The following is a 27,552-nucleotide window of genomic DNA, read 5'->3' on the forward strand; positions in this document are numbered from 1 at the left end:
AGACGTGGCCAGATTATTTTTAAAAGAGGGAGTCTGAATATGTCAGGACGAATGATTTGAATGGGTCAAATGATAGTGAGTTAGGGAGGGTGAATTACCCTTTAAGGCAGAATGATTACGATTTAATTAGGCCTGTATCTGAAGAAGAAATTTGGGATCAGTTGAAAAAGATGAAGGGTAACTCGTGTCCAGGAATAGATGGTATATCTACAAAGGTCCTGAGATTGGGAAGGACAACTATAATGCCTATGTTGGCCTTGATTTTCTCGTTTGTAGTGGAGAAAGCTTATTGGCCTCACTCGTGGGACATTTCGGTAGCAGTGCCTCTTTTTAAGAAAGGCAATAAAATGTTACATGAAAACTTTTGGTCTGTCTTTATGGGGAATGCGGTTAGTAAACTATTTCGTAAGGTTTTGGAATTTAGGCCAAGAGATTGGTTAGATAAAGAGGAAATACTGAGTCCAGTACAAGCGGGATTCAGGTCGACGTTCAGCACTGTTAACCATATTTTTACGTTGGAAATATTGAGACGGAAATATGCTACAGGGAAAAATGGTCGGCTATTCGTAGCCTTTTTAGACCTGAGAAGTGCTTTTGACTCGGTAAACAGGAGGTTGTTAATTGAAAGCCTGTTAGAAATAGGCTTGCCGTCTTGTTTTGTAGCGATAATAGCAGCTATATATGGGAGGGTGAAGTTTGTTGTAAAGGTGATGGGGAAATTTTCTAGACTGGTTACGTCTCATTTGGGTGTGAAACAAGGATGCACTTTATCCCCAAAGCTTTTCTCCTTGTTTTTTAATGATTTAGACAGTTTTATGAAAGACAATGGAGCCCCATTTGTATCTTTGGATTGGTTCAGGCTATCATGTATGTTATTTGCGGATGATATAGTAGTAGTGGCAAATAGTAGGGAGAATCTTCAGAAGCAATTAGATTTAATAAAAGATTACTTAGAAAAGAAGGATTTGGAGTTAAATGCTAAGAAGTCAGTAGTACTAGTATTTAGAAGCAAATGAGAGATTGATTCTGAGGTTGTTTTTAATTTTGGAAGAGTGATGCTGGAGGTAAAGAGGAGTTTGTTTATCTGGGTGTTAAGTTTAGTGCACTAAAGGGGATGTCTAGGCATGTGGAAGATTGTAATTTAAGGGGGTAAAAGGTTAACAAATATGCTGTTGAGAAGTAATTTAGGTCAGCTTGCTGACATGAGGATTCAGAAAAGGGTGTTCCAGACAAAAGTAGTTACTGGTCTACATTGGGGGTCGGAGGTTTGTGGTTTTGCTAAAACCGCTAAGTTAGAAGTAGTTCAACTAAGATATTTTAAGAGAATGTTAGGCTTGGAGGATTCATTCAGTTCAGTGGTATTGAAAGGAGATTTGGGACTTTTCACTTTAAGGAGTGGTAGATTGGTTAAAATCGTGAAATATTGGGAGAAAATAGTTAGACTACCTAGAGTTCGGCTTCTTAAGTCAGCGTATTTGGAGAGTTTGAAGGACAGTAGACGGGATTCGTGGACAAAACAGGTCAAGAAAATACTGGACATTTCGGGCCTTTCAGAGATGTGGAATGAAGGCAAAGGACCAGTCGATGGAAGCGTTTCAGTATAGAAGGAAGTTCAGCGAATCCTAAACGACCAAGAAATCCAAGAGTGGCAAACTCAAAAGGACTAATCGGTGTCTTTGGGGTTTTACTCCCATGCTAAAGAGTGTTGGGGAGAGGAAGTTTATTTTAAATATGGGTTGAGTAGGGAGGACTTAAAGAATTTGTTGTTGCTAAGAGGAGATAGTTTAGATTTAGGCATCAGAAGGAAATATTTGGGAAAGTTTAGGCAGGAGGCAGGCCCCTACATTTGCCCTATGTGTGGCGGGGGGAATGAAAATTTAGTTCATTTTGTATCCGAGTGTGAAGAGCTGTCTGAGTTGCGGAAGGAATGTTTTAGACGAGTGTTGGGGAGTGAATGCTGGTCAAAGGAGCGAATGGCTGAGAGGAATGGATATGCTATTAAACAGTTGTGTAAGTTTCTTCGTTTAGGGAATAAGCATAGGGAACCATGTTTGAGGAATTAGCTTGGTAAGAGTTTATTTACGGGTGTTTCTGAATTCATAAAGTGTTTGCAAGTTTGTTTGCTTGTTTAAGTTGTTTGTAATTAGGCGTTTAAAGTTGTATGTGTTTTGCTATGGCCTGCAGGCTTTTTTGCAAATAAATCTTATCTATCTATCGTTGTGTCCAAAAATGACTTGTTCAAGCTTTATTCAATGGACCCCAGCATAGCCCCAAGGACTTAGCTATGTAAAGGCAAGTTGGAGTAGGCATACTTATGGTATCTGCAGCATTAACTAATCCGCCGTGCAGTAATGACGACAAAGATTGACGGGTGAAAGAAGAATCTGTGAGTGACGGCCTTTCAAATGTATAGGGATCCAGATATGCTGTCTATAGTTAAAGAGATAGCTCGAAATGTTGGTTTGTTTTAATTTTTTTTTACTTCATGGCTATGAGTCCTTTGAGGGATACGACAATGGGGTCGTAAAAAATAAATAAATATGGGGTCGTAACCAAAGAGTAAATAAATAAGAGAGTAAAAGTAAATGATTTAATTTAAAATGATCCGCGGTATGCGTTGTCGTGATTACTGGCTCTATCAAACAGTTCGTGGTAACGAACTGTAGTAAGGAGCGACCCGGCTCAATAGTAACCAAAACTCTAAAAAATGGAATTTTGATACCAATAGCTACATCAAAAGAATCGCATTTTAATGCTGGTTTTAAATATATAAGTTTCATCAAGTTTAGTCTTACCCATCAAAAGTTACGAGCCTGAGAAAATTTGCGTTATTTTAGAAAATAGGGGAAAACGCCCTCTAAAAGTCATAGAATCTTAACGAAAATCACACCATCAGATTCAGCGTATCAGAGAACCCTACTGTAGAAGTTTCGAGCTCCTATCTACAAAAATGTGGAATTTTGCATTTTTTGCCAGAAGGCAGATCACGGATGCGTGTTTATTTGTTTTTTTGTTTTTTTGTTTGTTTTTTTTCCCAGGGGTGATCGTATCGACCCAGTTGTCCTAGAATGTTGCAAGAGGGCTCATTATAACGGAAATGAAAAGTTCTAGTGCCCTTTTTAAGTGACCAAAAAAATTGGAGGGCACCTAGGCCCCCTCCCACGCTAATTATTTTCCCAAAGTCAACGGATCAAAATTCTGAGATAGCCATTTTATTCAGCGTAGTCGAAAAACCTTATAACTATGTCTTTGGGGAAGAGTTACTCCCCCACAGTCCCCGTGGGAGGGGCAACAAGTTACAAACTTTGACCTGTGCTTACATATAGTAATGGTTATTGGGAAGTATACAGGCGTTTTCAGGAGGATTTTTTTGGTTTGGGGGAGGGGTTGAGAAGAGGGGGATATGCTGGGAGAACTTTCCTTCGAGAATTTGTAATGGGAGAAGAAAATTTCCATGAAGGGAGAGCAGGATTTACTAGCATTATTTAAAAAAAAAATAATTAAAAAATAAAAGTGAAAAAGCTTTTTCAGCTGGAAGTAAGGAACAGCAATAAAACTTAAAACAAACAGAAATTATTACCCATATGAGGGGCTCACCTCCTTCTAATACCTCGCTCTTTACGCTAAAGTATTTTCGGTAATTTCAACTACTTATTCTACGGCTTTTGTGATTCAGGGGGTCATTCTTAATGAATTGGGATAAAATTTAAGCTTTGGTGTAAAGAGCGAGGTACTGACGATGGGGCGAATCCCCTCATATATGTAATAAAAACATGAGAATACAAAAGTTCTTTACGTAAGCTAATTTATAAGTTACGTAAATCTTTTACCAATAGAAAGATTCGTAAAAAATTAAAAGTTCTAGTTGCCTTTTTAATTAACCAAAAAATCGGGGGGCAACTAGGCTTCGTCCCCCGCTCTTTTTTTCTCAAAATCATTCGATCAAAATTATGAGAAAGCCATTGAGCCAAAAAAAAAAAAAAAAATGCAAATTTCGTTTTGATTATTCCTCTGCGGAGAGCCAAAATCAAAACATGCATTGATTCAAAAACGTTCAGAAACTAAATAAAAAAACAAGTTTTTTCAACTGAAAGTAAGGAGTGACATCAAAACTTAAAACGCACAGAAATTACTTCGTATATGAAAGAGGCTGCTTCCTCATCAACGCCCCGCTCTTTACGCTAAAGTTTTTTACTGTTTTAGAAAGAAGATTTGAGAGAAAGAGTCAAACTTTAGCGTAAAGAGCGGGGCGTTGATGAGGAAGCAGCCTCTTTCATATACGAAGTAATTTCTGTGCGTTTTAAGTTTTGATGTCACTCCTTACTTTCAGTTGAAAAAACTTGTTTTTTTTATTTAATCTGTATTAAGATCTATACCGCATTTTTCTAGTGATTGCCCTTGAGCTTTGTTGATGGTGGTTGCAAATGCTAATCGAATTGGGAATTGCAATCTTTTAAATTGAAAAAGCAGATCCGTTGGAATCATGGGAATGCGAGGAATAAGAACAGCCTCACCCTCATAAGGCCCTGTCAAGATTGTGGCCTCTATTAGGTTTTCCATTGTTTTTTTTTACGGCAAGTCGCGTGCCATTGCAAAGCTTTGGTGGGTTGATATTTCTTAAAAGTATTATTGGTACGCCTATTTTTAGTTGTAGCACGTGTGGTGGAAACCCTGAAGGATCTATGGAATTTAAAAATTCAGATGGATAATTAACCGCTTCATTTGGTTCCAAAATACAAATTAACTGCGTAAAACTTGCGAATATACAACATTCTTCGCTGTCCAATTGTCGCTGCATATAAATAGATTGTCAGGTTTACCGACCCTCGAACATGCAACGTACAATTGTCCATGGGAAAAACAATCAGTATTAAGATCTATACCACATTTTTCTAATGATTGACCTTGAGCTTTGTTAATGGTGATTGCAAATGCTAATCGAATTGGGAATTGCAATCTTTTAAATTGAAAAGGCAGATCCGTTGGAATCATGGGAATGCGAGGAATAGGAAGAGCCTCACCCTCAAAAGGCCCTGTCAAGATTGTGGCCTCTATTAGGTTTTCCATTGTTTTTTTTACAGCAAGTCGAGTGCCATTGCAAAGCTTTGGTGGGTTTATATTTCTTAAAAGTATTATTGGTACGCCTATTTTTAGTTGTAGCACGTGTGGGGAAACCCTGAAAGATCTATGGAATTAAAAATTCAGATGGATAATTAACCGCTTCATTTGGTTCCAAAACTGTGTCGACTGACTTGTAAAGGACTGCCTGGTCTCGAATCTTGGTCAAAACAATATTGTTGATTTCGTGGACGTCTATATTTTTGGGTGCGAGAATCGCTCTTTCACTTAGCCATTTATTATTTTTATAATTTTTTAGAATATTCGGAAATACTTTTTCAATCAATTCATTTTTGGACGTCACTAAATTACAGAAATCAGCAGGTAGTTGTATACGTCCTGAAATTGAGTCTACTGGGAGCTTTCCGTTTCCCATTGCCAGCAATTGATCTGAAAATGTTTGACCAGAGTCATCGTTTTGCAATCGGACACGCATATTTGTAGTTAATTTTAATGTTTTTACGTGTGCCCATAAATTAGAATTTTTCAGGCAAGCATTCATTTCGTCTGCAGGAGTTGATCTAGGTATTATAGGTAATGTTTGCCTGAAATCTCCCGCAAGCAATATTAATGTGCTGCCAAAGGGTTTCGACTTCCCTCGCAAATCTTTCAAGCATTGATCCAGAGCCTCGAGCGATTTTTTGTGTGCCATTGTGCACTCATCCCAAATAATAAGTTTGCATTGCTGCAATACTTTACCCATCCCAGATGACTTGGAAATATTGCACGTGGGAGTTTCTGTAGAATGCAAGTTCAGAGGCAATTTCAAAGCGGAATGAGCAGTTCTTCCACCAGGCAGCAATGTTGCGGCTATTCCGGACGACGCAATTGCCAACGCTATATCATTTTTTGATCGAATTGATGCCAGAATCAGTTTTATCACAAACGTTTTACCAGTACCTCCTGGCCCAAAAGAAAATTTCTCCAACGTTGTTATCGACACAATGCATTATCGTATCATAAATGTCTTTTTGTTCCGACGTTAACTTGGAAATGTTATTTTGTACATATGACAATAGATCACTCGTACTGTAACTTTGTTCACGATCCAATTCTACACATGTCGAAACAGCAGCGGTACGGTTAGGTGAAGGCATTCCCAAATCCTGAAGAGGTTTGTTTGCCATACGTACGCACAAATCTTCTATAACAACTAAAGTGTAGTTATAAATTTCTGATGTAAAATCAAAAGTCATATCTGACGTCTCTAACTGTTTTCGATGGAGTATATCTTCGGACATTTTTGACTTATATTTTTCCCATAACTCTGTAGGAGCTGATGGAGAGCAAGTTGTTAAAATGATGCCAAACAATGCACGAATTTGACTTGGGGTTGACGTTTCGCACGCGTCATTGATGCAGTTATCCCAGTGTTGGTCATTCTCCAATAAATTCAGAGCTTGGCATGCACTACGGTAAGTGTCATGTATAGTACCATTTACAGTCCTCAAATACTCAAAGGATGTCGGACCGGGTACATTCACCAAAAGCAGGCGTAGAAAGAAGCATTCATGTTGATTGGGGTGAACGGTGTAGAGTCTTCCTATCGTGGTATCTTTGAAGATGGTAGGTTGGCCGTCGACTGACTTACACTGTTTTCGACGTTCAAATACTTTATTTTTAGTATTCCACGTGTAATACGAAGGCACTTCAGTATACAGCAGTTTTTTTGCAAAAGAATCATTTTTGCAAAGCGAAAAAAAGCTGTTAATGTTGTATCCGGTGGATTCAGGACTCTTTGTTGCACGTTGGTTTCCGTGAAATAAACACGTTGACCATTCTGTAAATGTACCGCTAAGTGAACAACAGCTGGACTACGTTCATGTATCGGAAATGAAAGAATTCGCCAAACAGCTTCATTACTGCTTATGTATCTTCCAGCCTGATATTGTACGATTTCATCGAAATCTTTGATTTCGGGCTGCAAGCCAAAAACTGCCATGTCACTGCCTTTGTTGACGTATTTACATATGTATTTGATTGCCTTTACGGAGTTACAGTATTCAACGTTTATGTGTGCATTAAATGTTTTTGATAATAATGGGGAATATGGAACAACCCACTGGTTATCTACTTCGATGGTGGTACCGCTACGCTTCTTTATTATTGCTGTTTTACCGCCATCTTCAGTAGATCTTCTTCTATATTGTGGGTAACCATCATTGCCAGTAATTGTGTTTGATACTAAAAGTCGAGGATATTGCTTTGTTCCTTTGGCCATGCATGGTGAATTTTCGTTCAGTGCACCGCAAGGTCCATGTATCATATTTTTTACAATAATATCTTATCGACATTTTTATCAGGTATTTCAGCGGAAATCACATCATCAATTTCGTTCGAAGTAATTTTTTTATGTAGCCAGATTAGTATATGTGCGTGTGGCAAACCTCGTTTTTGCCATTCCACTGAGTACATCCAGCATCGCACTGACCCAAACACTTCAAGTTTTACAATGTAGTTTATCAGTGATTTCAACTTTTGCCGGAAGACACGGGCCGTAATGTCATGCCTATGAACCGCCGATTGTCCTTGAAGTAAAAGCTGCAGTATCTCGTCCCAAGATTAATTACATGTAAATGTAATAAATAAATCTGGACGACCATAGAGACGAACATACGCAATAGCATCTTGAGCATATTCATGCATATGACGGGGACTGCCAGCATATGACGAAGGTAAAATTGTTAATCTTCCAACGTTTGTGGTATTACCGTCATTTATAACTGCATCTCGCAAATGAATATATTGTTCAGAGCGGAGCTTGGTCTGATTCAGGCGGATATATAGCAAACGTTCTGATTCAATTTTAGCATACATATCAACGACGAATTGGTGAAACAATTCACGGCATTTTAAAATATAATTTTCTTCATCCTGCCGAATCATTAGTCTATAGGAATAATAATGCATTGCACTGCATTTCTTATTCATTTCTTTGTTAGTGGCTGGATTCATCAATTTAATATTAAAGTGATAGCCGTCGGCTCCATCCCAAAAAATGATAGGATATTGTAGGGCATCGTAGCATCGATGAGTTTCAGCAATTCTTAACAACTGAGCGTTTCGCTTATGAAGAATAATATCTCGAGGTAAAAACTGATCACCGACCATAACGATTGCCACTTCGTCGATAGTTGGAGCATTGTATCTACGCACATGTTGGCCAGGAGGCGTTTTGTCAGCGGAATTAACAATTTTATGCGTATCAGTAGGCATCAAATCGATGGCTGTTTTGAACAGACGCACTAAATTATTATTTTCGTGGAAAAGATGTTGCAATTGGGAAACGATTGTCCTTTCAACGTTGGGAGAAATTTCGCAACGTGCATTCAATTCAGAATTTCTATCACTGATGAAGTACAATTGTAAAAATTTATGATTCTCGCCTGAGAATGGTAGAAGGGACCCTGCTCTATGATAAATTTGCCCTTTTACTTTGAAAGTAGACATAAATTGATCTGGATTTTCGATTTGGGCTCCAAACGACGTCATTTGGAAACATGAGTTGTATTTTCTGATTTTTGACAAAAAACGCTTAGATTCTGACGTAGTTCCAGTAAGGAAAGTCTTCAATGGCTCTGGTGGTGCAGCCAATAGAGGAAGTTTAACTTTTCCTGAGGCGCAACACATTCCCATTGTTTCACCATTGAATTTCAAGGCCTTGCAATAGGGACAAATTTTAGACATTGTCCCGATTTGAACACATCTACTCAAGCTATAATCATCGAATGGGTTGTACCTGAATGCCAGGCGATAACTTTCAGGTTGCTCTGATTCCTCGGCACGCTTTCTTTTCTTACTTTCTCTATCAGCAGCAAGCCTGATTTCTTGCTGTTCTTGTTATTCCTCGGCACGCTTTCTTTTCTTACTTTCTCTATCAGCAGCAAGCCTGATTTCTTGCTGTTCTTGTAATTCCTCGGCACGCCTTCTTTTTTCACTTTCTCTTTTAGCAGCAAGTCTGCTTCCGCGTTGCTCTGGTAGTTCCTCGGCACGCTTTCTGTTCTTTTTTTCTCTATCAGCCTCAAGCCTGTTTCCTTGCTGTTCTTTTGATTCCTCGGCACGCTTTCTGTTCTTTCTTTCTCTATCAGCCTCAAGCCTGTTTCCTTGCTGTTCTTTTGATTCCTCGGCACGCCTTCTTTTTTCACTTTCTCTTTTAGCAGCAAGTCTGCTTTCGCGTTGCTCTGGTAGTTCCTCGGCACGCTTTCTTTTCTGACTTTCTCTATCAGCAGCAAGTTTTTTGGCATAGACTCTTTGAGCATCTTCATCGGCTTTTGCCATGGTAAGTTCATCAGTCATTGTAAACTTAAACATTAATAGATTTCTACGTGAACATATGTCTTAAATATCTTGAATGACGTCACCGTCAAAGCAAAAATGACGACAACTAATTTCATGACGTCAGTCAACACAGAAACATGACGTCACCTGATCCACAGACAGACACACAGACAGACAACTTATTTTTTTATATATATATATATATATATATATATATATATATATATATATATATATATATATATATATATATATATATATATATATATATATATATATATATATATATATAGATTTATTCAGACTAAATTTCATAGTATCTTATTATGATTTTTACTGAGCACACCTTTGGATATTATAGTCAACATATTTGTTTGGATTGTCAGTAATCCTGGATCACCCCTACTTCTGAAAAGGAAACAGTAAATAAACTGACTCGTAAATATTTCCCTATGTTTGAGAACTCTAAAAACTAGGGCTTAACTAAAAATTGAGGTGGCTTGAGATTTTAAGAAAATTACAACTGTATACTCAAAGTTATTGAAAAGAGACTATGACTGACTGTCTTTTAAAGTAGTTGTTTTTTTTCAGGCTTTACGGACTTTCCTGCTCCTAAGAGAACATCTTATTTTTACACTTGTTTTATGTTTCAAACAGTTCGTGGTAACGAACTGTAGTAAGGAGTGACCCGGCTCAATAGTAACCAAAATTCTAAAAAAAATGGAATTTTGATATCAATAAAGCTACATCAAAAGAATTGCATTTTAATGCTGATTTTAAATATATAAGCTTAATCAAGTTTAGTCCTACCCAACAAAAGTTACGAGCCTGAGAGAATTTGCCTTATTTTAGAAAATAGGGGGAAACAACCCCAAAAAGTCATAGAATCTTAACGAAAATCACACCATCAGATTCAGCGTATCAGAGAACCCAATTGTAGTTTTCAAGCTCCTATCGACAAAAAATTGGAATTTTGTATTTTTTGCAAGAAGGCAGATCACGGATGCGTGTTTATTTGTTTGTTTGTTGTTTTTTTTTGTTTTTTTTCCCCAGGGGTGATCTTATCGACCCAGTGGTCCTAGAATCTTGCGAGAGGGCTCATTCTAACGGAAATGAAAAGTTCCAGTGCCCTTTTTAAGTGACAAAAAAATTTGGAGGGCATCTAGGCCCCCACCCACGCTAATTATTTTCCCAAAGTCACCAAATCAAAATTTTGAGATAGCCATTTTACTCAGCGTAGTCAAAAAACCTTATAACTATGTCTTTGGGGACGACTTAGTCCCCCGCAATCCCCGTGGGAGGGGCCACAAGTTACAAACTTTGACCAGTGCTTACTTATAGTAATGGCAATTTGAAAGTGTGCAGACGTTTTCAGGGGGATTTTCAGGTTGGGGGGGTGAGAAGAGGGGGATATGCTGGGGGAATTTTCTTGGAGGAATTTGTCATGGGAGAAGAAAATTTTCATGAAAGGAGCGCAGGACTATCTAGCATTATTTAAAAAAATACAATGAAAAAATAAATATGAAAAAGTTTCTTCAACTGAAAGTAAGGAGAAGCATTAAAATTTAAAACGAATAGAAATTATTACGCATATGATGGGCTCACCTCCTCCTAATACCTTGCTCTTTTTAAAGCTAAAGTATTTTTAGTAATTTCAATTATTTATTCTACGGCTTCTGTGATTCGGGGTCATTCATAAGAAATTGGAACAAAATTTAAGCTTTAGTGTAAAGAGTGAGGTTCTGACGAGGGGGTAAACCCCTTCGTACACGTAATAAAAACATGAGAATACAGTTCGCTATGTAAGCTAATTTTTCAGTTACGTATATCTTTTACTAATAAAAACATTCGTAAAAAAATTAAACGTTCTAGTTGCCTTTTTAAGTAACCAAAATCGGAGGGCAACTAGGCCCCCTCCTCCGCTCCTTTTTTTCTCAAAATCATTCAATAAAAACTATGAGAAAGCCATTTATCAAAAAGAAAATATATATACAAATTTCGTTTTAATTATTCATCTGCGGAGAGCCAAAATCAAAACATGCATTGATTCAAAAACGTTCAGAAATTAAATAAAAAAAAACAAGTTTTTTTTTAACGGAAAGTAAGGAGCGACGTATGTGAAAGGAGACACTTCCTCATCAACGCCCCGCTCTTTACGCTAAAGCTTTTTGCTGTTTTAAAAAGTAGAGTTAAGAAAAAGAGTCAAACTTTAGCGTAAAGAGCGGGCGTTGATGAGGAAGTGTCTCCTTTCACATATGTCGCTCCTTACTTTCCGTTAAAAAAAACTTGTTTTTTTTATTTAATTACTACAAAAGAACTGAAGCCGTTTTAGGACCCTGTATGCTTAATCGCAAGCTAGGAATATTAATAATTTAATATGTGTACGATGACATCATGGAAGGGAGCAAGCCATGTAAAAGTAGCTTCTAGTGGAATACAATCGTTACATGAAAACTAGTGACTCCTATTAGAATCTTTGCCATTGTTGAATATATAAAAAAAAAAAATTCAAAGGCTCTACGTTTTTTGGGATACTCAGTTATTTCCAATAAGCTGCTTCATGGATAACTTATCAAATACATATTGTTGCAGTATCCTTAAGCACTGTCTTGCAATAGAGCTTCTGCGGTGAAGCATGTTCTGGTCGATGAGAAATAAGAAATGATTGAATATTTGCTCTTGTGGTTCGGTATTTCATGAATACATTAATCTCTTTGTCTCTTACTTTGCTATTTCAAGCTTTCTTGAGGTACTTGATATATTTTGATTTGGTTCGGGTTTCTTTTACCAGCTACGTATATTTTATCTTTGTGCACATTTATCGTTTGATTCCTTTTAAGGTTCCATTTATCGCAGTGTAGCCTTCCTTAACCTATTTGAGACATTTTGCAGAAGTCACACCTGAAACTCTCTTTGCCTATTTTTCTGTTGGGTGCTTATAGACATAACTTTAAGTTTTACTAGAAACGTCCGATTATTTATCAGTAGATGAGAGCATACTTTTCCTAAAACAAAGGTTGATTTAGGATTTTTCACGCAATTAGGATCCTCTTTCAGTAGCTTATTATTTTTAAAATTGCAACCCTGCATCAAGATCTGACTTCTTTTGACTCATTGGCATAACTAAGAGAAAGGAAGCAATGGCCTAGTGAGAAATTATGTTTCCGCATATTGCCAAAAAGTTTGTCTGAAACTGAAAGCAAAATGACATTTTCAAACTTTAATTTCTGAAAAACTTAGGCTCTTTCCAGGACAATTTTGACTTTTATGGGTATTTGCTTGCTATAAAGGTATTTAAGAGACAAATGTTAGCAACAATACGTTGTTTAATGATACATTTTTAATATCAAGTAGAAAATACCTTATTCACCTGAAGATTGCTTTGTTACTAAATGAGAAAAGCATTTTGTTGCGACTTTATAGACCTTTGGCCCTTTCCGGGAATCAGCTAGTTGCGTCACCACTAAAGAGATAGGCTCTTTAGGCTTTTTTTTGGAAGGGTTACCATTTGATTCTGTTTAGAGATGGTTTTATCAACAATAAAAAGTATATTTTTAGAATGCTAAAATCCATGATTACGACGGCAGGTAGTATGGCTATAAGGCTATATCTTTGGTACTTGTCTTTCACTAAAGCCTAGCTGCAAGCTTCAGGCTGAGGATTAGGTGGTAGTGTTAGGTAAACCTAAAACAAGGGGTTAGAGAACCTTGCGCAAAGTACTAATAATATACCTGGTTAGTTGGGAATGGTTAGTCCTCCAGGCGTATACCAGCCAAGGAAATTCAGGATGAGGGATGATCCTTACTAATCAATGATTGTGTGTTGAAGACAAAAGTCTACTTCTCTGGATCTGTAAATGTCAGGATTTGTGGGATTTGAAGAGAGGTTTTAAATGAAATGTTGTTTTAAATGAAAGTTAACGTAACATGTAATAATTTATAATACTTAGAAATAATACGATGATTTGTAAGTAATAATAAGCAGTAATTCTGAGTAATTATAAACAAAATACTCAGGTTATAATAAAATGAGGTAACGAAATAATCTCTAAAATGCAAGGATTCATTCTCTTTGTTAGTCTAGTTAATAAAAAGGGTGCTTAACGTGAAAATATAAAAACAAATTACCCAAAAAAACAAAAGTCTTCTTCAATAAGATGAGTGCTTGGAGGAGCAAAGAAAGATAGGCTAAATTTTTTAAGCTGTTGTCGAACTATTGTTTTAAGGCATGCGTTTGATTGACCATACATTAAAATTGAACTTCTTCGAAAATCATTGTTCGACATCTGTCGAAAAATTTAAAGCTGCTGTCAAAGTGTTGTTTGAAGACACGTGTTTCACTGGCCGTATGTTGAAAATGAGCCTCTTCGAGACTCGTTGTTCGACATCTGTCGAAAAATTTACATGCTGTTGCCAAAGTGTTGTTTTAAGGCAAGCGTTGGTATATTAAAAATGAGCTTCTTCGAAAATCCTTGTATGACATCTGGCGAAATTTTTTCAAGCTGTTGTCGAAGCGTTGTTTTAAGGCACGCATTTGACTGGCCGTATGTTAAAGATGAGCCTCTACGAAAATTGTTGTTCGACGTCTGTTTCGAAGGCAATGATGAACACTAACGGCCTATATTCTACTGGTAAGGGATGATAGTTCGCTAATAATATGAGATTTTGATCATCCACTGAGTATAATGAAAACCTGGTTATCCCTAAATCAGCTTGGAAGAAGTCCTTAATCGTTTGTTTTTGTGGAATGGAGAAAATATGCAACCTATTTGTTATCATAAGTTTTTGGTAGTGGCAAAAGATTGGTCATATATCTCGGTTTAAAAAGATAAACATACCTAAGTTGATGTTTTCTCGGCTTTCCTATGAAGGTATTACGCCTCTTTAGTTAGAATTAAATTTAAAAAACTAGTTTTTTTAACTGAAAGTAAGGAGCGACATTAAAACTTAAAACGAACAGAAATTACTCCGTATATGAAACGGGTTCTCCCCTCCGCAATCCCTCGCTCTTTACGCTAAAGTTTTTAATTGTTTTAAAAACTAGAATTGTGGCAAAGAGTCAAACTTTAGCGTAAAGAGCGAGGGATTGCGGAGGGGAAAACCCGTTTCATATACGGAGTAATTTCTGTTCGTTTATGTTTTAATGTCGCTCTTTACTTTCGGTTAAAAAAACTAGTTTTTTTTAATTTAATTTCTCAACGTTTTTGAATTAATGCATGTTTGATTTTGGCTCTCCGCACATAAATTATTAAAATGAAATTCGCATACTAATTCTTTTTTTGGCTAAATGGCTTTTGAGAAATAAGGAGTGGGGAAGGAGGTGTAGTTGCCCTCCAATTTTTCGGTTACTTAAAAAGGCAACTAGAATTTTTAATTTTTAACGAACGTTCTTATTAGTAAATAATATACGTAACTTAAGAATTAACTTACGTAAAAAACTTTTATATTCTTATATTTTTATTACGTATATGAGGGGGTTTTTCCCCTCGTTAATACCTCGCTCTTTATACTAAATCTTAAGTTTTGTCCCAAATCTTTAAGAATGACCCCTGAATCAGAAAGGCCGTAGAATTAGTAGTTGAAATTACTAGAAATACTTTAGTATAAAGAGCGATGTATTTATCTCCTCCTAAATACCTCGCTCTTTATGCTAAAATATTTTTAGAACCCCTCATATGCCTAATAATCTCTGTTCGTTTTAAGTTTTAATGTCCTTTAATGTTTTTTAATGTCTTGTTCGTTTAAAGTCCTTACTTTCAACTGAAAAAACTTTTTCATGTTTATTTTTTCATTGTTTTTATATAGTAATGCTAAAAAATCCTGCGCCTTTTTCATTGAGTTTCTCTTCCCCATGACATATTCCTCCAAGGAAAGATACTCCCACATAGCTCCCTCCCCTCAACCTAACCCCCCAAACCATAAGAATCCCCCTGAAAACGTCTGTACACTTCCCAATAACCATTAATTTATGTAAACACTGGTCAAAGTTTGTAACTGGCAGCCCCTCCCCCAGGGACTGTGGGGGAGTAAGTCATCACCAAAGACATAGTTATTATGATTTTCGACTATGTGGAACAAAATGACTATCTCAAAATTTAGATTTGTTGACTTTTCGAAAAAAATGAGCGTGGGAGGGGGCCTAGGTGCCCTCCAATTTTTTGGTCTCTTAAAAAGGGCACTAGAACTTTTCATTTCTATTAGAATGAGCCCTCTTGCGACATGCTAGGACCATTCGGTTGATACGATGACCCCTGGGAAAAAGAAAAAAAACAAAAACAAATAAACACGCACCCGTGATCTGTCTTCTGGCAAAAAATACGAAATTCCGCATTTTTGTAGATAGGTGCTTGAAATTTTTTCCATAGGGTTTTCTTATACGCTGAATGCGATGGTGTGATTTTCAGTAAATGTGATGGTGTGATTTAGGTAAATTTTCTTAGGCTCGTAACTTTTTATGACAAAGATTAAATTTGATGAAACTTATATATTTAAAATCAGCATGAAAATTCGATTCTTTTGATGTATCTTTTAGTATCGGAATTCCGACTTTTAGAGTTTCGTTTACTATTGAGCCGGGTCGCTCCTTACTACAGTTCGTTACCACAAACTGTTTGATAAATATGCCTCACTTCAGAAAATTTTAAAACCCAAATAAACCAAAAAAGTAGAAGATTTAATAGGATCATGCACTTTGTCAGTGCCTGAGCATAGGCAATTTCTGAATGTAGTATTTAAATTACTTCTAGAAATGGTTATTTTAATAAGTTTTGCTTTGTTAAGTCAATTGTAGTGAATAAGTATTTTTAAAATATTTTCAGTGAGTATTACATTATCATTACATTTATTTTTTTTTCGACAAAAAAAAACGAACTCAATAACACAATCAGAGATCCCACCTAGGCTCTGTGGCCTGTTAAGTGGGACAATCGCGAAACAGAACTTACACATATTACGCTATTAGTCGATTAAGCACAAAAAATTCAAAAACGAGTACTGACAAAAATAGAAAGAAAAAAAAAGAGCAGAAAAAAAGCATCAAAAAAGACAAAAAAAAGGAAGTGACAAAATGATAGAGGGTTTTCCTACAAAGGACAAAATCGAAAACTGATACGCAAAGCTTATGATATCACATTTGAATAACTCATCTTGGGGTCGTCCTCTACTTTTTCCAGCTAAGTAGAAGTCGATGACTTTTTCCTGCATGTTATATAAGACGCAATTTGATTATTTAAATAAATGAAAAATATAGCGTCTGAAACATCAATAAATGTCTATACATGACACATATAACAAATGTAGACATGATGAATAATATAAAAAGATAAATAAATCAATTTTTAAATAAGAGACACAACGGAAGAACTAGATTAAATAACGTTGGATGACGACTAATCACAATAAGCAGCTCAAATTGAAAAAAGATTCAACACAGTAATGAGCTTATAGGCATTGCCAAGGTGGGAAAGTTTAGCTCGCTTTATCACGGGTATCGGCTTACTTTACAGAAAATTTTCTATTCCAGAGAAGAATTTCAATTTATACAACAAGCTTGGGTAAATTTTGTAAGGTTTGGAAGACCTATACCCTAACCTGGTTCGTTTGAGGTGACATAGCTGGCTAAGCTGTTTTTATAGAAAAGATAACTGGCCCTAACAGTTCTTAAGCGTACACGATGCTGTCTTTCTGGTGGCTCCCTCTTCTCACTTAGACCGTTATGGTTCAGTTTTTGGTTTCTCAAGTTTTATCGAAGGAGGGAAGGAGAATGTCTACTGTAACTTGTCACTCCTTTTGGATAAATTTTTGTTGACAAAGTTGTGTTCGTAACTAAATTTTATTGCTAAATTTTTATTTGTGCCTAAATTTGTTGGCTATTTGGGTTTGTAACTAAAATAAGCCTTGTTTTTTTTTCTAGGTGATACTATTGATTCAATCTATGAAAATGACCCGTCCAAACAAGAACACGGAAAACAGTTTGTTCCTGGCTTTACAAGTGTATATCTTAAGCAAGAAACCGATTCAGATTGTGAACCTGTGCTGGCTAGTGACTTCCATGTATTTTCTAACAATGATGTCACTGAAAAGGAGGACCGTAAACAAAATCCATGTAGTTCATTAGAAATATTACCCGGAGGAGATCTATATAAACATCAAAAACCTTATGAAGAAGAAAAAGTTTTTGGGTGTGATATATGTGAGAAAACATTCTCACAAAGATACCAAATGTCGAATCATAGAAGAATTCATACTGGAGAGAAACCTTTCAAATGTGCTATGTGTGAGAAAACATTTACCACCAGCTCAGTGTTATCGCGTCATCGAAGAGTTATTCATGGAGGGGAAAAACGTTTCAGCTGTGACACATGTAGAAAAGGCTTCTCTTCTAGTTATAATTTGTCTAAACATCAAAAAACTCATACTGGTGAAAAGCCTTTTGTTTGTAATATATGTGAAAAAAGTTTTACTTTTGCATTCAGTTTGTCTTCACATCGAAGACTTCACACAGGTGAGAAACCTTTTGAATGTGAAAAATGTAATAGAAGTTTTCATTCTGCTTCCAGTTTATCAAAACACCGAAAAACTCATAGTGGAAAAAAACCCTTTGAGTGTGATATGTGTGAAAAAACTTTCACTTTTAGATTCAGTTTGTCGTCACATCGAAGAATTCACACTGGGGAGAAACCTTTTGAATGTGATATGTGCAAGAAAAGTTTTTCTACTAGTTCCAGCTTGTCCCTACATAGAAAAATACATACTGGGGAAAAACCCTTCCAATGTGAGGTTTGTAAGAAATGTTTCCCCTCTAGCTCTAATTTATCAAAACATCAAAAAACCCATACAAGGGAAAAACTCACACTTTGAGTGTGGGCAATGTAAGAAAACCTTTGTCTCCAGTTCTAGCTTAGGGAAACATGGAAGAGTTCACGATGAAGAGAATGTGTCTTGTAAATAAAACACTTTTGATGAAAGTGTTAGCATGGCACTTATGTTTAGCATTTTGTTTTTGTCTTCATGTTGAGTCCACTCCTCTTTGTAGTTTTATTTTAACCTTTTTTCCTTTATTTGTTAATCAAAGGAAGTTCTGATTGTTGTAACCTTTGTATTTTTGTAAATTTGCTCTATACTTTTGTGAAAAACTTTTTTCTGTATTTATTTTGATGGGTATTTTATTTATCAGTGCTTGTTTATTAAACCGCATTGGTTAATAAAGGTAATTTATGAAAAGTGTAAAATGTTTTTGTTTTTTTTTATTGGAAAAGCTATAGCACAAATATTCCAATAAGAATAATAATATGTATGAAAAGTTGTTTTGTGAAAGGGGACTCGTAGTAAACTATCCAAGTATTTTAAAGTTAGGCGTCTTGAAGTAGTTAGAAGAGAAATAAAAAAAAAAATCGGAAAAAAAAAATGTAAAGGATACAGAACAAGACTTTTCAATTTCCAAACACACAGTGCTGATCTCTGTTTCAAGATCTTTAAGCCAGGACGGGCAATGAAGGGATGGGGCTAGACACCTTGTGCTTTCGAACACCCTTTCTGAGTGTGCGTAAGAAGGACGTTGACTTTGTCAACGTCGTATATATGGGGATGATAGATATGGAAAATTTTATAACTATCAATTCAGCAACATTTCATTTACAATTAAAAGAAGAAGATTGTGTCAACTCTGTTAAGACTTCAACAGAAACTTAAGCAATATTAAGGAACTCATGACTTTGAATGAATAGTTAATGAATTTTTTAAGGCAATGGACCGGTAACATTCAGAGATCTGGAAGTTATTACATTTTTTTATGTATAAATATTGTTTGTGTTAATTATAATACTTAGTATTTCTGCTGATGATGAATATGGACTGTGTACTCGAATTGTTCAGAACTTTTATATTTGTTTTTTTACTGTCTAATATGGGTAAGTTTTTTATTAAACAGTAAAAAGCAAATATAAAAGTTCTGAACATTTCGAAGACATGGTCAGTCTTTTAAGACCTGTTATATAGTTGAAATATGTTTGAAAATCCACGTCTGCAGATGTGTCATCTTGCGGGCTCCACAATGATGTTTTGGCTTTTGATGATCTAAAGCTAGAAAGGTAAATATTTTCGTGTAGGACTGGGGAGGGGGTTGTTTCTCGCAAGGCCATGTGTGTCTAAGCTCAAGTGCTTTAGTGTCTACAAAAAAATCGCAAGACAACGATTGATTGAATAGAATTTAATTATTTAGCATGATAATATTTACCGTTAAAAGAACTTAAGTATCCAATGGAAGAATATTCAATGTTTGAAACAAACTTTTTGTTGATAATTTACCAGGATAACATTACGGGCTTGGAAGTAAATTTCTCAACATACCCTGCTTTATTATGCTGTGTCTTAAGGGGTAGAATAATTTTTGAAGGCATTAAAAAAAATCACATGGCAATAATGTATATATAAGTATACTAGAGTATGATAAAGGGATTTCAGGGTAAAATAAATGTCAGACGTTTCATCATTCCAATATTCCTTGGTAGTTTCATCTTAATATAGATTGCATGGCAAAATTGGCCTGTCAAATAAAAATGAGTACAATGAATAAAAATTAGTTCATAAGAAAAAGTAAAACGCAAGTAACATAAAAAAATGAATAAAAGTAAGTATGTTGTACATTATAAAAACATACAGCGATGGACCCATCTGGCCTATCAAATAAACTGTCAAACCCAACTGGCCTGTCAAATAAAAATGTCATGTCCTGTCATGTTAATGTGTAACCCAACTAGCCTATCAAATAAAAATGAAACAAACACATTAACAATACACATGACACATAAACATGTGCAAAAGTGGCCTTTCAAATAAAAATGAGTTCATAAGTAAAATGTAAGTAACATAAGTAAAATGAATAAAAATGAGTATACAAGTACATTATAAAAACATTCAGCTATGGATCCAACTGGCTTGTCAAAGAAAATGAAACAAGCAAACTAACACATTAACATGTTACATTACAATTTTCATTTATTTCCGATTTCAACGAATACTGGCACAAAGCTATTCCTGTAACGCTTAATTTTTGCATTACTAGGATTTAGAACACGTGGGCCTGCCAGGACAGGGACGTTGACTTCCTTAAGGAGGAGAATGTAAGGTACTTTACCCTGACCGAATTCTCACAGCTCTCTTCTGGATAATTTCTAGCTTATCGGACTTACCCAACGTAAACCCAAAATGTCACACTGGGCAAGCATACTCAAGCTGTGGACGGGTAAAGATATATAAAGGTGGAGGATATGTTCTTTTGGGTATAAAAATTTAGCAAATAACTTAAGGAGAGATAGATGTGCACTAGTCTGTTTAATAATAGAGGAAATGTGGTTAACAAGCCCAATGCCACCGACAACCACTTTCCTAATTTTGCCACGGGTAATGAAAAAGCTGATACAATGGGACGGAGGGCGACTCCCGTCTTATTAATTTTGGGTAGACCATAGATCTTTAGTACGGAACAACTGGCCGCAGTCTCGTTTGAGTTTTTTTTGTGGAGTTTTATCTCTCTTCGTTGTTTACTGTAGTTTCAGAGAACATTAAAGTCAACAGTTTTGACTATTTTACCACTGATTTTCTTAACCCTATTATATCGCTGCTTCGGCCGTGCTTTAAAGAGTTCACTTACTCTGTTATGGCAATACTGGACTGAAGCTTTCCGAATCTGCTTTTTTGTAGATTTCCTTAGTAGGTTAGCTTCTTCAGTTTTTCCTTGGCGAAACAGTCTTAATTTTTGTAGGATTAAATTTTTTTGTTGCATGATTTATATACGGCTTATCATTAGAACATCTTCCCTTTTTGATCTTGGGAAAATTGTGTAGACATTTATTTATAAGTTTTTCTTTGAAAAATTCGGCTCTCTTATTCGAATCGTCGGCAGCAAATACATCTTCCCATTGCTCTTCTGAAAGCCATGTTCCAAAATTGAACTGTCAGTAATTCGTTAATACTTAAGTTAATCAAATTTGTACATGTGGATGTGATCTTGTATCGGATTTAGCGAAAGCGTAAAATGATAACTGCGACCAAGGGGGGGGGTAAGGGAATTGGGTCTTTGATGGAATTTATGCATGTTTGCACAAATAACGTCAAGGGAAGTACCACCTTTTGTTGTAGAGATATTAACAATTTGCTTTAAATTAGCTTCCAGACAGAAATTACTCGTGTTTAGTTCGTTTCCGTCACCGGTAAGTAGGATCCCAGCATCATACCCGTTTGTTCCTGGAACACATGCTTCCATTGGCAACATATTATCACGACAAAAATCATTACCCCTCCACCTTTTTATGGCACTTGGTATTAACCAAGTGACATATAGTAATCGCAAATTCTGTCGGTCTGTCGGTCCCGGTTTTCCTACTTTAGGCACTTCCAGGTAAGCTAGGACAATGAAATTTGGCAGGCGTATCAGGGACCGGACCAGATTATATTAGAAATAGTCATTTTCTCGATTTGACCATCTGGGGGGGGGAGGGGGGGCCCGTTAATTCGGAAGAATAGAAAAAATGAAGTATTTTTAATTTACGAACGGTTGATCATATCTTAATGAAATTTGATGTTTGGAAGGATATCGTGTCTCAGAGCTGTTATTTTGAATCCCGATCGGATCTGGTGACATTGGGAAGGAGTTGGGAGGGGTAAGCCTAAAATCTTGGAAAACACTTAGAGTGGAGGGATCGGGGTGAAACTTGGTGGGAAAAATAAGCACAAGTCCTAGATACATGATTGACATAACCGGAACGGATCCTCTCTCTTTGGGTAGTTAGAGGGGGGGGGGGGTTAATTCTGAAAAATTAGAAAAAATGAGGTATTTTTAACCTACAAACGGGTGATTGGATCTCAATGAAATTTGATATTTAGAAAGATATCGTGTCTCAAAGCTCTTATTTTAAATCACGACCGGATCTGCTGACATGGGGGGAGTTTGGGGGGAGCCTAAAATCATAGAAAACGCTTAGATTGGAGGGATCGGGATGAAACTTGGTGGGGAAATATGAAGAAGTCTTAGATACGTGATTTACGTAATTAGAACGGATCCGCTCTATTAGGGGCGGGGGGGGGGTAATTCTGAAAAATAAGAAAAAATGACGTATTTTTAACTTACGAAGGAGTTATCGGATCTTCATGAAACTTCATATTTAGAAGGACTTCGTAACTCAGATCTCTCATTTTAAATCTCAACCGGATCCAGCGTCATTGGGGGGGGGGTGAAAATCTTATAAAATACTTAAAGCGGAGAGATCAGGATGAAACTGGATGGGAAGAATAAAAACCTGTCTAAGATACGTCACTGACATTACCGGACTGGATCTGCTCTCTTTGGTGGAGCTTGGGGGGGGAGGGGGGTAATTTGGAAAAATAAGGTATTTGTAACTTACGAAAGGGTGACCTGATCTTAATGAAATTTGATATTTAGAAGGATATAGTGCTTTAAAGCTCTAATTTTATATTCCGACCAGATCCTATGATTTTGGGAGGAGTTGGAGGGGGAAACCGGAATCCTTGGAAAACGTGAAAATTGGGGTGTTTTTATCTTACGAATAGGTGATCGGATCTTAATGCAATTTGATATTCAGAAGGAATTCATGTCTCAGAGCTCTTATTTCAATTCCCGACCAGATCTTTTGACATTGGGAGGAGTTGGAGGGTGAAATCTTGGAAAACACATGGAAGGAATCGGGATGAAGCTTGGTGGATAGAATAAACATATGTCCTTGATACGTGATTGACGTAACCGTACTGGATTTGTTCTCTTTGGGGGAGTTGCGGGAGGGGTTCAGCGATTTGGCGAGTTTGGTGCTTCTGGACGTGCTAGGACGATGGAAATTGGTAGGCATGTCAGGGAGCTGCATAAATTGACTTGATAAAGTCGTTTTCCCAAATTCGACGATCTGGGGGGCTAAAGGGACAGGAAAAATGAGGTATTTATAACTTACGAGTGGGCGATCGGATCCTAATGAATTTTGATATTTAGAAGGACATCGTGACTCAGTGCTCTTATTTTAAATCCCGACCGGCACTAAGTCTCCGATTTTCCTTTTAAATCAATCCATTGATTCTCAGAATTTTGTTAGAGCTCATACCATATGATCTCTTGGCTCTTAGCTCTTCTTACCTCGTCACAAGTGCCATATGAGCTCTTAGCTCTTGTTTCCTAAGGTAATGATCATATGGGCAAAGTTTAACAAACTCATTAAATTAAGCCATCTTCAGAGTATCCAGGTTTTGGGACTGAACCTCAGTTATACAAATTAAATATGATACTAGGCTATTTGCCATAATTTCAAGCTCAATAAGTTATTTCAAAATTTAAGGCTTTCTGCATTATTTAATAACAACCTAGGGAGATGGTACTGTAATATATTATTCTTGTGTTTGCTGATGGGTACCAGAAATACCCGTCTTATCTGTCAAACGATTTAAAAAAGGAGTTGGGGTGGTCTTTGGACGATTTCGAAGGATGGCTAGGGTTTAGAAGGGATGGGGTCACTATTGGTAGGATCATGAACAATTTGCCTAGTAGTAGGGTGACCAGAAGAGAGTACCAGGGACTATCGACTCGCAGTATTAGGAGTAGTAGCATCCCTTTACACCATATCATATTGAGGGTTTGACAGAAAGCGGGTAAATCTATTGGAAGTGAGGGTCAATACTTTGGGGGAAATTTGGCGAAAAGAAACAGCGCGGTACTCTCGACAAGAAGCCGAGAGCCACTTCGGTTGGCGAGGAAAGGCGTAAACTGTTACTTCTTGTGCCCGTGCCGATTTCCATCGTAATTTCATTTCTTGTAATTTCAATAATAAACGTTCACTAGATTGATGCAGATCAATAGACTGAAATGAAACCATCGAGACAGGCCTAGGTAAGTTTGTGTACCGGAACCGAATCCAGGATCGACTTGGAAAGCTTAGGCCCAAGGGCACTTGACGGTGATATGATACCGATGGGGACGTAACGTGGCCCAAGGCTACGGCAGCTTTTCCGTTTTTTGTCGAAATTAAATTATTAAGTGGGATCGAAGATCTAGAAGCATGGGCCAAATTACAAGCACTGTCAAGACATAATAAATCTGCACATGAATTAAGATGATCGAAAGAACAGATACTAAACGATTAAGTGACTTAAATTAGAAATAAATAGCAGCAAAAGCGTGATGCTAGGTAACGGAAGATCGATGAAGCCGAAAGTTTTACTTGCCTGGGTAATTAAAGATTGGTAAAGAGGGCAAATCCAGTAAAAGTATGAGAAGTAGAACAGGCCAGACCAAGTGTTTTTCACGGTAAAAAAAAAATGGAAGAATAGTAAGATAAGTCTCTGAACCAGGATGAACAGCAAAGAATAGACTAGGAATATATAACAATAAAAGATGATACTGGGTCGCCGAAGATCGATGAAGTGAATAGCTTTACTTACCTTGGTCACTGAAGATTCTTAACGAAAGTAAATGCAGTCAAGATATAAAAAGTAGAAAAGCTGGACATCTTTACTTGCGAGGGTAAATGAAAAATAATCAAAAAACGTACATCAAGTAAAGATACAAGCAGTAGAATCGCCAAGACCCAAATGTATTTTCATTCTAAAAAAAAGAAGCAAGAACAGTAAGTAAGCCCACTAACCAGGATGTGAGACTAAGAAAACATCAGGAATAAACGACGATAAAAGGTTAATGCTGCGCAGCGGAAGATCGATTAAGTAGATATCTTTACTTTCCTGGGTAGGTAAAAATTTTAAAGGGGGTAAATCCAATAAAGATATAAGAAGTAGAATAAGCCCAGTGTGTTGTTCGAGGTTAACGAAAAGCTTTGAATTATAGTAAGACAATTCTATAAACTAAGATGAGGAGCTTGCGCTGTCTAAGTAATGAGCGATGTGTCCAAAATGAACTATTATTTTGTTTATGTTTTAAACCAGGACACTTCATATCGAAGGAGCTGTCGTAGAAACTTCGAAAAGGGCTCAATCGATTGGAAATTGAAAGGCCTAGTTCTTTTTTTTGATAGTCGAAAGTGACCACGGCAACCAATCCCCTCCAAAGATCACAATTTCCCCAAATAGATCGAATCAAAGTTTTGAAATAGCCGTTTTATTCAACGTAGGTGAAAGGTCCAGAAATTATGTCTTTAAGGATAGGAGGCCAGATATCCCCGCCCACACTTCGTATTTTGCCGAAATGAGTCTGATAGAAATTTTGAGATGACCTTTTGTTGTCGTAGATGTTCTAAAGCCCTTTTTATGAGTCCGAGTGATCGAAGGGCAGCCACCCCTCCCGTTTATTGTATATTTTGTTTCCGTGCCATTTGTTGTTGCAAATTTTCTAGTGCCCTTTTTATGAGTCAAAGTGATCGGAGGGCAGCCATCCCCCTTTCCCTGGTCGTATATTTTCCACAAAATCATCCGATAGAAATTCTGAGATAGGTATTTGTTCAAAAATATTCCAGAAATCATATAATATGGCCTTTAGGGTTTACATAGTCCCCCAGAGTGTGAGGGTTGCAAGTTATGCTGCAGGGGCCAATAACACTTTTATGGAAGGGGGTTATTGTGTGAACTTTAGAAGAAGCTCATTTGATTGTAAATGTATAGTTTTATTTCCCTTTCAAGAGTCAAACGTGATGACGAGGAACTAGCCCTCCCTCTCCCTGACATCTTCTTTTCCCGAAACGGGCATTCAACTGAAATTGTGAGATAGCCATTAAGTTACGCATTGTCCAAAAATCATATAACAATGTCATTCGGGTCGGCACAATCCCCCATGGGTTGTGCCATGGGCAAGGGCTGTAAGTTCTACCCTGTGGCATATGACGTTTTTATGGAACGGTTTTTCTTATAAGCTTTGGATCGGATAGAGCTCGTTTGATTGGAAGTCAGAAGTTTTAGTACCCCTTTTAAGAGTCAAAAATGAATGGCGGGCAATCAGCCCCCCCCCCCAAAAGTTTGTCATTCCCATAAACATATCTGATCGAAATTTTAAGAGATCTATTTTGTTCAGCCTTGTTCAAAGGCCCAGTAATTATATCTTTGGGGATGTAAATCTCCCAACGGCCCTAATCAGGAAAACAGCTGTAAGCTAGGCAATTCGTTTATTGCCACACTTAGTATACGGTTATTAAGAAAGATATGCATGTTTGAATTTTACTTTCCAAGGAGACGAAGGGCATGAAGGTGAGCCTTTCAGAGAATTTTGCGAGGAGTGATAAACTAAATCAAAACACATTATGTGTATAAGGATTATCAAAAGGGTGTGACACGGGAACAACTGAGAATAATAATAAGGAAAACTCAGAAAATGATATGGAATATTGCTAAAAAGGCAATATTTGCATACTACCAATACTATTACAACTACCTCCACTACAAGTATCAAAATACTCTGTTTACAGTATTGATGTGAAATTCAAACTGAATCGAAAGACGCTATGTGCATGCAATTTATCAAAAGAGAGTATCTCAAGAATCGATTTGGGTGTAAAGTTGGAACTTTCAGAGAATGCTTAAGCGGAAGATCATCTCACTAAAAGGCAATAAATGCACACTACTGTTATGTTACTGGTGCAATTAGCACCACTACTATTGTAAGGGAAAGAGCAATGACATGGAATTTTCAAGAAGTATATAAACATACTGGTTATCAAAAGGACGTATCAGCAATGTCAGAGCAAAGGCTAATTGTATTAAGTTGGAACTTCTAGGACTTGCTGAGAGAGATGTTCTACTGACCAGGAGGCAATATGTTAATACTATTAACATCAATACTACTACTCTGACTACTATTACAACTAGACCTAACGGTATGAAGGTGAGATTTCAAGGAATTTTGATGGGGGAAAATCAAATGAGTCATAACACACCCTCTTTATGCAAATTAAAAAGGGTATAGCAACAATTTCCTAGGAACAGTTTAGTGTGTGAAGTTAGAATAGGGCTTGTTATGAGGGATGTAGAACTAACCTAAAGAAAATACTTGCATCCTAATGCTACTGCTTCTACTCCTACTACTACTACTGTTACTATAATTACTAATTCTATGACTCCTACTACAACTACAGCTTAGGCTTCTACAATTAATTTTACTGCTAGTACTACTATTAAAGCTAAGGATATTAAGGTGAAAAATTTGAGATAGATAAACTAAATA

The 27,552-nt window shown here is 36.7% G+C and overlaps 1 protein-coding gene across 1 annotated transcript; it reads left to right on the top strand.

Annotated features, from left to right (window-relative positions):
- Positions 1-1,973: 1,973 nt before the first annotated feature.
- Positions 1,974-18,254, top strand: LOC136041952 (gastrula zinc finger protein XlCGF17.1-like). The gene is made up of 3 exons (XM_065726763.1): positions 1,974-2,010; positions 13,622-13,741; positions 17,308-18,254. The coding sequence occupies exons 1-3, from the start codon at positions 1,974-1,976 to the stop codon at positions 18,252-18,254; spliced, it is 1,104 nt and encodes a 367-aa protein (XP_065582835.1).
- The last annotated feature ends 9,298 nt before the right edge of the window (positions 18,255-27,552 follow it).

This window comes from Artemia franciscana, unplaced genomic scaffold, assembly GCF_032884065.1.
Source record: "Artemia franciscana unplaced genomic scaffold, ASM3288406v1 PGA_scaffold_52, whole genome shotgun sequence".
Classification (NCBI taxonomy): Eukaryota; Metazoa; Arthropoda; class Branchiopoda; order Anostraca; family Artemiidae; genus Artemia; species Artemia franciscana.